At 37.9% G+C, this 16,380-nt stretch overlaps 1 protein-coding gene across 1 annotated transcript; it reads left to right on the top strand.

Annotated features, from left to right (window-relative positions):
* Positions 1-1,662: 1,662 nt before the first annotated feature.
* On the top strand, positions 1,663-3,408 carry LOC147620754 (heavy metal-associated isoprenylated plant protein 7-like). The gene is made up of 5 exons (XM_086825026.1): positions 1,663-1,801; positions 1,907-2,003; positions 2,106-2,281; positions 2,401-2,497; positions 2,790-3,408. The coding sequence occupies exons 1-5, from the start codon at positions 1,793-1,795 to the stop codon at positions 3,311-3,313; spliced, it is 903 nt and encodes a 300-aa protein (XP_086681152.1). The 5' UTR covers positions 1,663-1,792; the 3' UTR covers positions 3,314-3,408.
* Positions 3,409-16,380: the final 12,972 nt, after the last annotated feature.

Here is a 16,380-nt window from a genome sequence, read left to right as displayed (position 1 = left end):
AAACCTTCCATCTTCTGCCAATGTGCTACCCCTAAAAATACTCACCTGGGGACATGACTATGACAAGGTGCCACTTTAGCCTATATAGGGATCTTTGACTGCCCGTGTCTTTACATATATGATAATCCAACATACCTTTCAACCATTTCACATGCTTGAATTGCCTCTAACACCCTCCTCCATGTCTTTGCATTTAGGATAATCCAACATACCTTTCAACCATTCTCATGCTGCCTCTAGTAACCAACTTCTCCATTAGAGCCACCTAAAGACAGTGGTGAGGGCTGCACACCAGGACCATAACCACGAGCTTTGATACCATGCAAGAAGTCACATCAGCATTGCCACGTCCAAACAAAAACCAGGCCATCGTCAGGATGAGGAAACCCCACCGGGATCCCATCTTCTGGTGTGTTGCACCCCCCAAAAATACTGACTATTAGGGGAGATGACTATGATGAGGTACCACTCTAGTTTATATATGGCTCTTTGACTTCCCATGTTTTTGTATAACCAGCCATTCAATGCTCGAATCGCCTCCAATGCCATAATCAAGTTGATTGCTTTATTAATATAGCACATGAGGCTTACTTATCTAAACCTCATTATGTTTACATATAAAGAGAAAGCTCTTTTTTATTATTATTTTTAGACTTTTAACAAAAATATTACTTTACAAATCATACTTTTATGTCAATAGATATTTGTGTGGCACTATCTCTAAGTAAAGAGTTGTTGTTGTCCATGAACAAGTTTAACCAGTTTTCATGTACTTTCACTACTATTCACATCTCTATTTGTTCATCTTATAAAAGTACCCTTTAAGAATGTAAGAAGGGACAACTAAACACAGTTAAAGGATGCATGTAGAAAAAAAATCATATTAACATTGCAAGGTGTTAGCTTTCTTCCATGGTTGCAAGCTTGATATAGATCACATTATGAAAATTGAAAATTAGGGGATGAACTTAGACAAAAAGAAGATACATATGCCCTCTAATCAAGCTGAACATTTTTATGATAAATTAAGATTTTGTGTAAGAAGGGTGTAAGAACATGTGTTGAGTTGAATTAGAATGAACTTAAAGTCATCCAAACAACTTTGCTACTTTAATTAAGTTGAATTCTCTTTTTGATATAGTGAAAGATCCATCATCATGTTTTAGGCTACCTACATGCCTAGATTATCAAGGTTACGTTAATAAATCACATTTGACAAGGACTTTGAACATAGATGTCTATGAGGTATCAAAGACATTGAAGTAGTAGGACCAAAATCTTTAATAAAGAAATAAGACAAAATGAAAAGCCTTATATAAAGGGATCCCCACTGCACATAATTGAAAGAACGGACGTGCACAAAATATCAAGAAATAAAGGCCTTTCAAAAAAGGAGGGTAAGGAAGTGAGATCATCTCATAGAGTAAAAAGTGAAATAGAAATAAGATTTATGATTCTCAAAGATTGGTTAGTATATGTAGATGAAATGTTTAATTATGACCTTTGATGTGTTTTTTTGATTATTTGTTGCAATAGAGAATACCTAGTTATTATCTCATTCATGCATTATAAAAAGTTGGAAAATAATATCTTAACAAACATGAATGAGATTATTATCTCATTCATGCATTATAAAAAGTAGGAAGATAATACCTGAACAAACATGTAGGTGTATAAAATTTTAAAGGTTAATATAAGCCTCTTTTAGTCCTAAGGCCTTTATACACCTTTTATTCATTTGGAGTTGAGCACTCTCTACTCCTACTACTCCATCTCCTTGCAGATAGGTGCAATGCCTGAGGTAAAGCACAATTATTATTAGAGAGAATTACTTCTTAATGGCTTTTATTAATTTCTCACTTGATTGCTTAATTGAGATGTTTAAATTTTATTTTATTTTTAATAGGAGGAGAAAAAAGACGATGACAAGATTATTCTCCAAGTTGACATGCATTGTGAGGCTTGCAAGGCAAAAGTCAGGAAGGCCTTGAAGGAATTCAAAGGTAGGTATAATTATTTTCACGAATTTTCTTAAAATCTATTTTAGAATATAACATGGCTTAACTTGCTTGTATAATTATCTTTATAAAAAAAAAAACATGCAGGCGTGGAAGGTCTTGACATAAACATGAAAGAGCAGAAGGTAACTATAAAGGGAAAGCTTGATGCGAGAAAAGTGTATGAAACTGTGAAGAAAAAGAGTGGAAAACGGACTGTTCTGCTATACCCAGATCTCAAGCAGGAAGATGAGAAGAAGAAGGAAGAGCCAAAGAAAGAGGAGGTCAGTTAATCTGAGTTTTTTTTTCCTTTGCGGGGCGCTAATCCTTGCTTAATCATCAGGCGATTCTGTGTGATTAGTCTCTTGCATGGCCTTTTGATGAGATTAATGGTTTCTCTCAGCCTCCTCCGGATCCTGAATCAGTCATTGTGTTGAAAGTTAACATGCACTGTGGGGCTTGCGCTAGGCAAATCAAGAGGAGTTTGTTGAAGATGGATGGTAAGCTTGGTGTTGATAATTAATACATAATCTATATATCATATTTTGTTTAGTGTTGTAATTAATCCTCTTTTAGCATAAAAACTGCCTTGACTGTGTTGTTAAGTATTCAGTTTTGATCTTGTAGAAACCCTAGTTAAGGAATTTATTAGAATCATTAAGATAAAATTGTAGATCATGTTAATTCGGTTGCCATGTATGCAGGCAAGTCTGCTCCTAATCAGGCATTATATGAAATCATCAATTAATATATGTAGCTTATGCTGAGTTGATTGGGTTGGCATGCATGCAGGAGTTACTGATGTTAATGAAAATGTGGCAAACTGCATTGTGACTGTGAAGGGGAGAAACATTGAAGCTAACAAGGTGTGTGAAAGGGTGAAGAAGCGATCAGGCAAGCACTGTGAGATAGTGCCACCTCTTCCGCTGCCGCTGCCGCCTCCTCCCCCCAAAGAGGAAGAAAAGAAGGAAGAGAAGCCGGCTGAAGAGAAGAAAGAAGAGGAAAAGAAAGACGAGTGTACGTCGGCTGATGGAGAGAAGAAAGATGAGGCAAAGCCCGCCGCCGTAGAGGCGGCGCCGGCGGCGGAGGCCGAGAAGAAAGAAGAAGAGAAGAAAGAAGGGGGTGAAGAGAAGAAGGAAGATAAAGGCGAGGAGAAGACAGAAGAGAAAAAAGAGGAGGAAAAGAAAGAAGAAGCTGATGAAACCAAGGTAGAGATCAAGAAGTATGAATACATCCCTTATAGAAGTGTTCCTGAGTATGTCTACCCTCCTCAGATCTTTAGTGATGAGAATCCAAATGCTTGTTCCATCATGTAGAGCTTAAGAAAAATAATATCCACCACCCTCTTGATCATTTGAAGTGTTTTTGGCACAGTTTTAAAGAGGAAATGTGTTTCCAAAGGTTAGGAAAATATGCTTCATTTTGCATGCACAGATAGCTGAGCCATCAATGCACATTAATATCATTAAATGACTGTCCTACATGCTCTTTAATGCCAACTTGCTTAGCTATCAATGCACATTAATATCATTAAATGGCTGTCCTACATTCTTGTATGCCAACTTGTTGGAAGCTGTATTGCCAATTGATCCTCCCATTCAAGGTTGCTTTCTGACGATGGGCGTCATGCACGTTTTTGGGCACTTTGACTGCAAAATACAGCCACTTATTTTGAGTGACCATAAAAAAATAAGATAAATTACGTCATCCTTGCTCCCATTGCATATAGCATCAAAGTTTGTGGAGTAGTTAAGAAGGCCATCTAGACATTTCATAAGGGCTATCCAAGTGTGGGCAAAGCTGCAACACAATGGGCATGACAAACCATTTGATTGTATAATAGGGTTTCCATTGTCTTTCTAATTAGACTTTCATAAAATGTAAACCCCTCTTTAAAAAAAAAAAAAAATTCATTAAAAAAAAAGAGTGTTGGATGTGCCAAGAAGCTTTGGGAAGATGGTAGAAGAAGCTATGGGAAGATTATAGTTTCCCTTAAGAGATTTGATAGTATGCTAGCTGATTGTGTATGGCTTATCTTGTTTGTGGGTGTGGTTTTTTGTTTGTAATCAGCTCTCTCTCTCTCTCTCTCTCTCTCTCTCTCTCTATGGGCACACACATATGTGCATTTATGTTTGCCTTCAGCTGTTTAGTGCAATCCCATAGAGAGAGAGAGAGAGAGAGAGAGAGAGAGAGAGAGAGCCGCTTAACGTCGACTTTATTGATCTAGGGAGACCAATTGACGGAGAGACTTGAACCCAGTTGGGTCCATGTAATCCCACTTGTGTGCATGTGAGAGAGAGAGAGAGAGAGAGAGAGAGAGGGGGCGGGGCGGGGCGGGGCGGGGTTTGTAATTAAGTTAATATAGGCCTCATTTGAGCTATTAATCTGTGAAACACCTAATCCAAATTAGCAATTACCTAATCCAAATTAGCAATTAGATGAAATAAGCTCTAGCCCTCCTTAACCAATCAAATAGTAGATTCAAGTAGAGGGAGCTATCCAATGTGCATAATGCAGCTGGCAAGTTGACAAGCGAGGTGTACGTGGCACATGGGTTGCATGTACGTTAGAATAAGGCGGACAGGATGTTATACCCCAGAAAAAGAGAAAATTGGAAAGAGAAGGTACACACACACACACACACACACACACACACACACACACACACACTGTACAGTAGTATATAGTACATGATCAGAAAAGCGAAATGACGGTGGCGTGCATTTACATTTTACCACCCCTTTTTAACCACGAATTTACGGCGTACGGGCATTGAGTCGGTTTGCCACGCGTCGGTGCAGGAGGGGGCGCCTGTGCTGATATTATGTGTCCCGATTCCCAACCGAGCGTCCAGAGTCCAGGTGGCATCATCATACCGTATGTGACGCAGCCTTTTCGATGAATGGCATGGTGGCACCCATTAGTAGCATCCCCCACCACCAACATTCCAATTTCCAACCACTGGCCCAGGGTGTAACAAGGTTGATTTTGTCCGGCACCCTTGCCCTTCAAAATCGAGAAATATAGCAAAAGTTTTTTTTCTGGCATTTTTGTGTAATTTTTGTCGGTTAAGTTTTTTATATTTTAGTGTAATTTTTGACGGGCTTTTTTTGGGGGGTATTTTAGTGTAACTTTTGACCGGCAAGTTTTTTTTTTGGGGGGGTATTTTAGTGTAATTTTTCACGGGCATTTTAAAATTCTACGAGTATTTTATAGCCAAAATGCTAAAAAAACAAGCGTGATGCTCGTCAAAAAGCAACTATGACAGGCAATGAAGTTCTTTGACTTTTAATGCTTTGCAAGAGCTCACTTAATAGGAAAATACATATTCAAGGGCAACATTGAAGAAAACTCCTAAGCTAAGAAAGACACATTTAGATTGTTGATATAAAGGAAGCTCATCCAATCAATACGAATGTAATGAAGCTAGCTTAAATTTTTAATTTGAATGAACAAGGTGTGTAGCTAATGTTGATACATCTTAATGAAAGAAAATTGTAATGCAATTAGTGAAATATGCAATCATTGAAGGTTAACAATGGTTTAAGAATAACCTAAATAAAGACGGTACTAAAAAATCTTCAAGTTAATATTAACGTACCACAAAAAATATATATACTTATATGTGGAATTTAACGATGTGGAAATGCATGATATATATTTAGATGTGCTAGATCAAATTATATTAAAAAAAATCAAAACGAGAGATATTTTGTATTATTCAAAAGACCAACATGTCAGATACAACAAGCTTTTTAGAGAAGCTCAACTCAGTTCTTGGATGGTATTCTTAAGATTAGTTATCTCTAGAATAGATTGAGCTAGCTTTGCATCTTCCTCTATCAATTGGTTTCCTACCTCCGTCCATTCTTATTCCTGGCTCACCCGGTTGGCTTTGATATTTCTAACTTTCTCTTCATACTCTTCATGAGCTTCATTCATAGCAAGAATTTCATTGACTTCAATCAGTGTGATTGTTGCGCTTGGCAGACAGTCTTGTCCGCTTTGAGTGTCATCTCCATCACAGATGTAAAGCTCTTATTGTATTCCAGATCCTGAGTAAAATCCCCAAGAAGGATTTGTTTCCATGTTAGCTGAGAGACCCTGACCGGGGTAAGGCAGTGGTGGATTAGTTCCAAAAGACTTCTATTAAATTTGCAAGTAATGAATAGATGAGGAATGGTCTTTTCCTCTTCCTGTTTGCATCGGGGCCATATACCATCTCCTATCCCCAGGTTTTTGGCTCTAGAGCAAGTCCAAATTCCTTTATATGCATAATGAGCCATAGCAAGATTGATTTTTTTGGAGGAATAAGATTTGACCAGATTTTAGAAAATCGAAATTCCTAGTGTTTTCTATCCCAGAGGATGTTCCATTTTAAGTTTAGTCTCACATGTATTAGCATTCCATTGATAGGCAGGGGAGGGATGGGAAGCAAACAACGAGTTGGAGTGTCCCTAATTGAATGCATCCAGGGTGAAGGGGCTTCTGCACTGTATGAGCATTGCCTTGTTGGTTATTCTAGATTGGATGAATAGTAGATCCTCTTTGTTGATTCTATATAGTAGCTTCAGCTTATCTGCTCCATACCACGTTTGAGTTGAGAAATCCCAGATATCATCCCAGCATTGAATTCCCTTTTTTGACAATTTATGGGCTCTATTCAAGCTGTATGTAGCCACACAATCCTCTAGGCAGATGGAAAACCATATGGAGTCTTTACAAAAGATACCAGCAGCTTTCTTGGTGTTCTCTGACAGGCGTAGGAGCCCTTTTACTCTATTCCATGAGGACCAGAAGTTCCTCACCAGTTTCGATCATGAGGGTTTAATTTTGATTCCACTGAAGAACAGAGGCACAAATGGAATGTCCATTGTTGTCTCTCCAACATTCGGTGTGAGAACTCAAGTTTTTGTGAATTAATATTGACCAATCTGAATTTGGTTGTAACAAGCTTCTGAATTTGGTTGTAACAAGCTTCTGATAATCCATTTAGCTGCCATTCGAGTGGCTAGATCTTCAATATTTGGGATCCCCAGTCCTCCTTTCTGTTTAGGTTGAGTACAATAGTTCCATGCCACCTTAGGGATTTAATAGATATCTGCATCCCCTGACCAAAGGAAGTTCCTGCATACTGACTGCAGCTCTTTGATGTTGCTCTTGGATGGCGTCCAACACGATAGGAAGTATATGGTCGTAGGAACAAGCATGTGTTTTAGGACCAAACATCTTCCTGCTAAATTCTATTGGTAACCCTTCCTGGTAACCCTTCCATTTGTCAAACTTTGCTTTTACTTTTTCCATTACCCAGTGCCATCTCTATTTCAATGAGACCCCAAATCCCATTGGAATGCCCAGCAGCCGAAATATTTGCACCTTTTATGATTTGACATCCCTGTTGATGAGTAAGCCAATCCGGAGGATAATTGATCAAAGTTTTGATGCTTGTTTCCTGGTATTAATGCGAAAGCCAGAGGTCGTGCAAAAGATCTGAAGGCAGTCCTAAAAGGTTCTAATACATTTCTCATTATGAACCAATCCATTAGTGTCATCTGCAAAAAGCTGAAGGCACATTTGTCCCTTGTTGTGAGGCAGTTCAATGTATTTCATTTCCCCTTTCTGCAATGCATCTTGAACAAGCCACCCTAGTGCATCTGCCGATATCACAAAGAGAAGGGGGGCTAAAGGGCAACCCTGTCTTATAGATCTCTTGAGCTCAAATGGTTCTGATCATTTACCATTAATCGCTACCCGTGCTCTAACATTCCCAAAAAGTGTTGCAACTTTTTTAATGAACAGAGGTCCTAACCCCATATACTTTAGGGATTTTAGGATGAATCCCCATTCTAGCCTATCATAAGCTTTGTTGAAATCAATTTTAAAGAAGATGAAATCCTGATTCGTCTCCTGGGCATGTTCCACACCTTCCCATAAAACAATGATGGCATGTTCCACGCCTTCCCATAAAACAATGATGGCATATAGAATGAATCGTCCCTTTATGAACCCTTTCTGTTCCTCCTTAACCCAAATTTTAAGCTTATCACTAAATGTTCTTGCCATCACTTTAGCAAAGATTTTGTAAGCTATAGGCAGCATGGAAATTGGTTGGAGAGGTCATCTTTTGCTCCTTTTTTGTGAATCAGTTTGAAAATCCCTTCATTCAAGGATATTGGAAGAGCTTCATAATCTAAACTTTCCTGCCACACACGGAGAGGTGAAGTAAGCACATTCTTGAACTGTTTAAAAAACTCTACGGGGAAAACCGTCTATACTAGGGCTTTTTCCATTCTGAAGACATTCTATTGCATCAACAATTTCTCCCTCAGTAACAGCTTCAAGAGTTGCTGATAAGGAGCTAGGGTTTGTTCTCTGTCGGCCTGCATTTTGAAATCACCTTTGCAAGCCTTGTCTTTCTCTTCATTTTAGCTGGAGGCTTCATTTTAGTTGGAGGCTGGTTGAAAATGTTCAAGAAATGTTCCTTCTCAATAGATTCTGCCAGTTGACCATTAGGGGTTTTGAAGAAAGGGCAAAAATCCTTGTTTGTTTTCTTCTTAAGGATTTTGAACATTTCTCTGGAAGGTCAGTCGATTTTGCCAACCCACCACTCTCTACTGAAAAGTTTCAGATATTGGCTTTGAATTATCTCCTCCTTCCTTAGGTCATCTCTGAGAGTATTAATTTCATTGCTCAAGTCCTCCTAAGTTGTGAACATTCTGTTCTCAAGCTCCTTACGAACGAGAATACTTGTTGTTTCTTATGTGAGCTCGAGCTTTGGTAACCTCTTTTTTAACAGAGACTAAGAAGTTCTGAGAGTCCCACACAACTTTTGACCAAGATCTAGTCGGAGAACGAATGGAGGAAAAGGAGTCCTCACATATTTGTTTAATTCCTTCCTAAACTGACGGCATTTGAATTTTTTTTGGGATTTGTATGGAACCACCCAGATTTTATTCTAGCACATGATGATTTGAGAGTTACTACAATGGGGTAGTGGTTTGAGAGAACAATGTTCTTCATGAATTTTACCGTTGAGATCATGCATTTCTGACTTAGAGCATCTGACATATAGCATCTATCCAACCGAGCCTTTCTTGTCAACAAATCTGACCTTCCATTGCTTTATGTGAAATCATTTGAGGATGCTAGGTCATGTAGGGAATGTAACAATTTGCATTCCTCCCATCTTTTCTTTTCACGACCTCTTATAGTATGGCCCAGTTGTTTGTACCTATTTTACTGAGATTCAACCATGTTAAAGTCCCCAAGCAGGAGAATTGGAGACTGAATTCTCAACAGAGATGTCCATAACTTCGGTTTTTGGACCTTGCAGGGCCCAACGCATACATTGAAATCACAGTAAAAAGACCATCCCATGTATCAATTTGTATAGCTATCCATCTGTGTTTGGGGTCAATGTATACCTCTTTGATGCAAGCAGCTAAAGATACATCTATACCCATGGTTGTTTCCTTGCTACCCTCCCTATTGATGGTCTGTCACTCACAAACCATTGGTGATTCTTGGAAACTGTCAAGAGATTCCTCTGCAGTGTGTCCCCCACAACCTTGATTTCTTGAAGACATATAATGGAGGGTTTTAAGCCTGACTGCCACATCCAATCATTTATAACTCTGGGTCTAATTTCATCAGTGAGTCCTTTAGAATTGAAGGACAAGGCTGTGATGCTGTCTAGCATCATGTTCTGGGGGCTTTGGAAGGAGGTTTCCCAGTGAGCGAGAGTCTTTTCATTGGGGGCTGGGGAATCCCTTCCACTTGAGACTGCCTCCTTTTAGAGGTTCCCATTTCACCTAGAGAGACATTTTTTATTTTTTCTCCAGGAAGAGACTCCTCATCTGCTTGTGACGGGAGAAGTTGCTGTTCATGAAATCTTTCTGGAAGTCCATGTCCTCCACTTCCTTTGCAAATATACCTTGCCTACTTACATCCTGAGAGCTCGGGACATATTCCTCGACATCACTGGATGACTCCTCCTCTGGTTGGGAAGGATCTGCAAGATCCATGAGAAGGGGGGTGAATCTATTGTTATGTTTAACTTTGGAGTTGTCCTTTGGTTGCCAACTCTTGTTGAAGGGTTTGTTCCTCCTTCCTACGTTCTGAAATCCCTGATTGTTTGGTTTTGGGTTCTTATGCTCCTCTGGCTTAGGAGGAGGAGGGGGGAATTTAATTGGGTAGTACCCACTTCTCGCCTCGCATAAGTGGATAGATTGGCTAGAAGCTCTTGAGTGATATCTATCTCAATCAAAGCCTAGAGGTGCCATCTTGGGTTAAGGTCATTTGTAGGTCATATCCCTAATAGCCTACCCAACAGGTTTACAATAAGCTTCAGAAGAGGGATTAATGTAAAGGCATATTCGGGAGCTCTACCCAAATAGGTACGATTGAGGGTTTGGGTCCCAAGGGAGAGAAATCCGGTGACCATTTAAATATAGACAATGGAGAATTCCTAATCATCCATTGACCTACACCAAGTACATTGAGAGCCATTTAAATACAGAAAATGGAGAATTCCTAATCATCCATTGACCTGCACCATGTACATTGAGAGCCATTTTTGTTCATTTTTAAAGAGAAAACAATAGTAGTTATTGGGGAGAAATTGTACTTCCCAACCTCTTATAGACCAGTTATTCCTAATCCAAGATCGAAGAAATTCAACTAGTGGTCTTGGGGGGCCAAAGCACAATCCCACAATAGCACGTGCTTGTGGTAAGAAGAACTCCATTCATTAACCAAATCTTTAGGTAATGAAATTGGGATATTCTTACTAGCTCCACGTTGCTTATTTTGAATCCGACCAGATTGGTTGCCTCGTGCTTTGTTGTTCTTGCTGCTGTCAGCCTCGACCTTAGACATGTGGATCCTATGGCCTAGTGGTGTGGTGTATGCAAAGAACGGGATACCCGGAGTCTCCCCGTATCTATAGGTTATGTGAGACCCATGCCCCCTCTGTGCAGCCTCCTCCGAGGCGCTGGCAGCGGAAGCAGCAGCCTCTTGCGCGCAGGGTAGGGCTTCCCATTCGGAGCCTCACCCACGAATGTTCGCATAAGAGACTAATCCGACGGCTCCTTCGAAACCGAGACCGGAAAAACTTCCCTCGCCCGGAAAGCACGGGCGGTTCCGCTAGGAAAATCATTTAAGGGAAGATTTATCTAACGGGTCAAGGCCTTAACTATCCTTTCTACTCGGACCGAACCCGTAGGTCACATGGCCAGATCAAGGAAGAGACTTGCACTTGGTTCATAGAAATCATCGCTTTTTCCCCCCTTAAGCGAGGCACAGCCCGCTGATTCTTTCCCACAGAACAAGAATCTTCCTGGAACTTTTTCTAACCAACGTAACTTGAACGTATCTAAACTGTATCGTAGGAATCCACCGATCTAGCCTTAGCCCATGGGTTAGCCAACCGCCCAACCACTGTATTGGTGGGATCCCTTTATATAAAAATTTGGTTAAATTTTATCCCGGGTACCATGGAAAAGAGTTTCCAGGCCCCCTAGCCAGCACGTATGCAAAATACAATTTAGACACACCACTTACGCACCCAATATGAAATTACCTTTTACAAATTCAGCTGTCTTTAAAGAAGACTTGAAATGAAACCATAGTATTTCAAATCATAATCCTCCAAAATATCTAGTCCATCGTTTTACAATCAAAATATCATCTGGACTCTCCGTTGAAGACCAGCTAGTCAACCAACAAGATCCAAATTCAAGTTCTAATTTACATAGATAATTCCTTGTCAGTCCATCCATATCTTCCTCGACATATGTATGATGGGTGTCCTAGCAACCGCGAGCCCGTGCATCACACTTGGTCACTTCACTCAGGGACCACTTCGTCGGTCCTCGCCCATCGTACTACCGGAAGCGCACCATTTTAACCATACCATAGGCCAAATGCTTCCTCCAGCTTTCTGGCGACGTATGATAGTCCTTTTTAGAAAAAATAGAGTTTCTATGCAAGTAAGAATTTCCCGTTGAGTTTAATTCCACAAGACCATTTTTCTCAAAATCCAAATTTTCTTAATGAGAATCACGAATCTTGATCAGGGTAATACACCCATTAATTTCAATGAATTTCTAAATTATTTCTCGACGGTTTCGGTCTTAGGGAAAACTTCTCTAAATCAGCCGAAATCCATTCTTAGTACTGAAGAGATGGGAATGGTCACAAGGTTTTACTTAATTTCTGATTCGAGAGATGGGCAAGCATCTTACTGGCCTACCTTTCTCACGTGGTCGTGGTCCAGTGGTGGTCGTGGTCCAACTATAAATTATTCGGATTTGATCCTAGCTTTGATTCCTAAGGATTTTCTTCTATTAATCTGATAATTTAACGGTGATTTCCAATCCAAAAGGTTAAAATCCAAAATTATGAAATTTTATTCTTTCCTGATCATAGTAGAATTATAAATAGCTCTATTCAAGAATATTGGATTTTTATAAAGATAACTCTCCTTCCAATAATCCATTTGTGCATACATCGTTTTATTGATTTATTCGCATAAAAATATCTTAAAATATTCTTTTCTTCATTTTGATCCTCAATATTAATATACCATAAATTTTTACATGAAATTATGGTGAAAAATTCTCTTTTAATACCGAATTTAATTTATGCATTTTTTTTACTTAAAGTACGATGAAAATTTATCTTTTAAATAAATAAAAATATCCATATTTTGAAGTATGCCAAAAATTCTTCTTTTAATCTTTAAAATATTTGTATCTAGAATATCATGGGAATTCCTCTTTTTGTATCTAAATTTTTATGCATGTAAAAATAAATATAATAAAAATTTCTCTTTTCTCTATTTAAATAATTAAGCATAAATATCATAAAAATATTTTTCATAAATATGGTAAAAATCATTCTTTTTGCATAAAAATATCTATGCCTAGAATATGATGGGAATTCCTCTTTTTGTATTATTAATTTTATTCATAAAAAAAAGTTTTTTCTTTTTTCTAGAAAATTTTGCCATAGCTTCGCTGCAATTACTGAGAATGTTCAATTTTCTAACTTAAAAGAATACACATAATTGAAATCTGATAGGAACTCCTCTTTTAAGCTAAAAGTTTATTTATGCATTCATAACATAATTATAAGCATAATTATGATTAATCCTCTTGATTTAAAACATTCATTCATCATTTTTATAAATACCTAATCTTTTTCTCTAGCTTGTCAAGCCTGGAGTTTTGATTAAGATAATGAGTTTATCATTAAGAAGCATCCTTCTAACAAGGATCTAACCATAAAGATGATTAATCTTTCTAAAAAGAGAGATTTACTAATAAAAACACTATAATTAAGCATAGAGATTAGTATTAAACCATTTAAACATTATGAATAATTAGAAAACTTGATTTAAAAAAAAACCATTTAATTGAAAGCTTCCCAAGCATTAGAGGGGTTGGAAAGAAGAAAGTCATTGAGAATGATAGAAAAACCATTGAATTAAGGCTTACCTTTGATTTTGGCTTGATTCTTTTGGAGAGAAGTGAAGCCCACAAAGCAAGGTTTGGCCACCAAGTTGGGGAGGGTAATCTCCAAGAGAGGATGGAGAATTGAGAAGCTCCAAAGCTCCCAAAAGTAGAGGCAAAATAGAGGGATAATAGAATTACACTAAAATGAAGATAATACTGGCATGTAATTACTCATCCTTACTCTCCCTTGTATGGCTCCAAATGGCTATCATAGCCATTTCAAGCACATTGGTGCTTTAATTCTCCGTGCTCTCCCTTGTATGGTTCCAAATGGCTATCATAGCCATTTGGCACATATTAGTGCTTTGATTTTCCTTGCTCTCCCTTGTGTAGATTTAAATGGCTATTTGATGTAATCACAGCTGATTGACACATAATTTTGGCTTGATTGTTTTTGCTCTCTATTTTATAGCTCAAACTAGTTTTGTGAACGAAAACTAACCCATTTGTCAGTATTTATAACTAAAATTAGCAAATTTCAGCATTTTTCTTAAGTGGACAAGTTGGCACCAAGAGGGGATGTTAGAATCGGGTGCCTACTTGTAAGATTACCTCAAATTAAATAGATTGGAGGTTACCTCAAATTAAATAGACTGGAGACCTTTAACACTTTAAGATTCTAGGGTTTGGATGGCTAGATCAATTTGTGGAACCTTGTAGTTAAGTGCACTTGTTTGGCAACAGTCTTCGGATGGGTGACCTTCCGGGAAGTTTTTCCCCCATTACATTTTAACATCATAGCCATTTAGCGCGCATATGTGCTTTCATTCTCCTTTCTCTCCCTTATATCGCTCCAAATGGCTATCATAGCCATTTCAAGCCTTACTCTCCCTTGTATGGCTCCAAATGGCTATCATAGCCATTTCAAGCACATTGGTGCTTTGATTCTCCTTACTCTCCCTTGTATGGCTCCAAATGGCTATCATAGCCATTTGGCATATATTAGTGCTTTGATTTTCCTTGCTCTCCCTTGTATAGATTTAAATGGCTATTTGATGTAATCACATAGCTGATTGCCACATAATTTTGGCTTGATTGTTTTTGCTCTCTCTTTTATAGCTCAAAATGGCTATCTAATGTATGGGTGTGTTGGGAAACAACTTTTTTCGAGCATTGGTGTGTTGTAGCTATTTTTGGAAAAAAGGAACATAAAGAGAAGAAGAAGACACGACGATGAGAAGAGCAAGACAAGAAGAAGAAGATCGAGGAATGAAGAGAACATTCAAAGTTCTCCCTCTCTTGCATCAAAAGAAAATATATGCTTCGTACTTGGTCAAGTCTCTTTATTGCTATTGTCAGTCACATTTTCCAAGAAAGCGCTACTTTTTAGATGAAAAGGAATGTTTATTGCTATTGTTAGTCACGTTCTCCAAAAGAATGTTACTTTTTAGATGAATACGATAGTTTTTTTATTATAAGTTAAAGTTTTTAAAATTTTTTATTTGAATATAGCTATTTTTCAACGTTACGTTGCCCGTTTGCTCATTGTTCTACTTCTATTTTCTCTCTCTTCTAAAAGGCCCTCCAAATGACCTCTGAAATATTCTAATGTCTTAGCTCGGCTATTTTCTTAGCGATAAATTGTGAAAGAAAAAATGGAATTCCAAAAAAGAAGTAATGACATCTTAAACCTTGACATCAAATTTTTTGAAGCCTAAAACCTTTCAAAAACCATTTGATAAACCCCTTAATGAAAATAACACAGTTGTTAAGGGGTTTATCAAATGGTTTTAAACACTACGACGAATATTTTGACTCCTAAGGTAACATATATATTTCTTTTAACAATTTCTACAATAAATTTTATTTAAGAGTTTTTATAAACTTCAAGGAGAGTTTTTATGCATCAAAGTAGAACTTCTTGGAGGAATTTGCCCTTCAATAAATTTTATACAAGAGTTTTTATAAATTTCAAGGAGAATTTTTATGCATCAAAGTAGAACTTCTTGGAGGAGCTGGCCTTTCCATCTTGAACTCTGCTTTATGCATTTTCACTACGTATTAGTCTTCATGGTATGGGACACAAAAACTAATCCTGTGTGAAAGATCTTAATGCATACTTATCTTTAGACTTATGTGGGATATTTTCTGGTGGTATGGGATACTAGAATTTATTACACATAGAATTTCTTGATAGAATGTCTATTTGTCATAATTAGAGAAGATGCTAGAATTTATATTTTGTAAGACCTTGATCTCCTTTGCTCGAAATAAGCAAGCACCCAAATGAGGTCAGTTGTTTATCCAAGCAGGAGGGATGTTACATAATGTCCACCCTTTGGCTAAATAGAGACACTCATGAAGCATGCTAGTGAATTGGTAACGTGGGTGACTCGCATCATTAAATACTAGTTACCTAGTGTTATTGGTATAGTTTGAGATCTTGCTTGACGGGTGTATGTTATCGAAGTGTATGTGCGCTTGTGCATGGTGTTGCTATTTTACTAGCATGTGTGTTGGAGAAATTTTAGTTATTTTACACTTAGTGTGTGAACAAGCTTTAGTGCTTGAGTTATTCTTGTAAAAGTGAAAACGCAAATCTCCATTTTTTATGCACAACTTTTATTAGCTCCTTGGGCTAGATTTTGAATACAATTCTTAAAATACTCATGTCGTGAAAGTGAAAGTTGCACTCAAGATTGCACCCAATCTTGTCTCTGGATGGTGGTGTTTACTCTATTTTATATTTTTATGTTATGCTTTAATATTGTCAATTTGATTTAATTCTATACGTTGTTCCTTGGATGTGTATGTGAACTAGATTAATTCTTCAAGTGGTAGATTATGTGATACCAGCACGCCTAGATCGATGTGATCCTTACACATCATTGATGGCACGATGGAGGCCTCTTCTTCCTAGCCTCTCT

Source organism: Cibotium barometz, chromosome 31 (assembly GCF_041138505.1).
Source record: "Cibotium barometz isolate CiBa-2024 chromosome 31, ASM4113850v1, whole genome shotgun sequence".
Lineage (NCBI taxonomy): Eukaryota > Viridiplantae > Streptophyta > Polypodiopsida > Cyatheales > Cibotiaceae > Cibotium > Cibotium barometz.
Note: the sequence above shows the minus strand (reverse complement) of the source record. Positions and strands in the feature narration are given on the sequence as shown.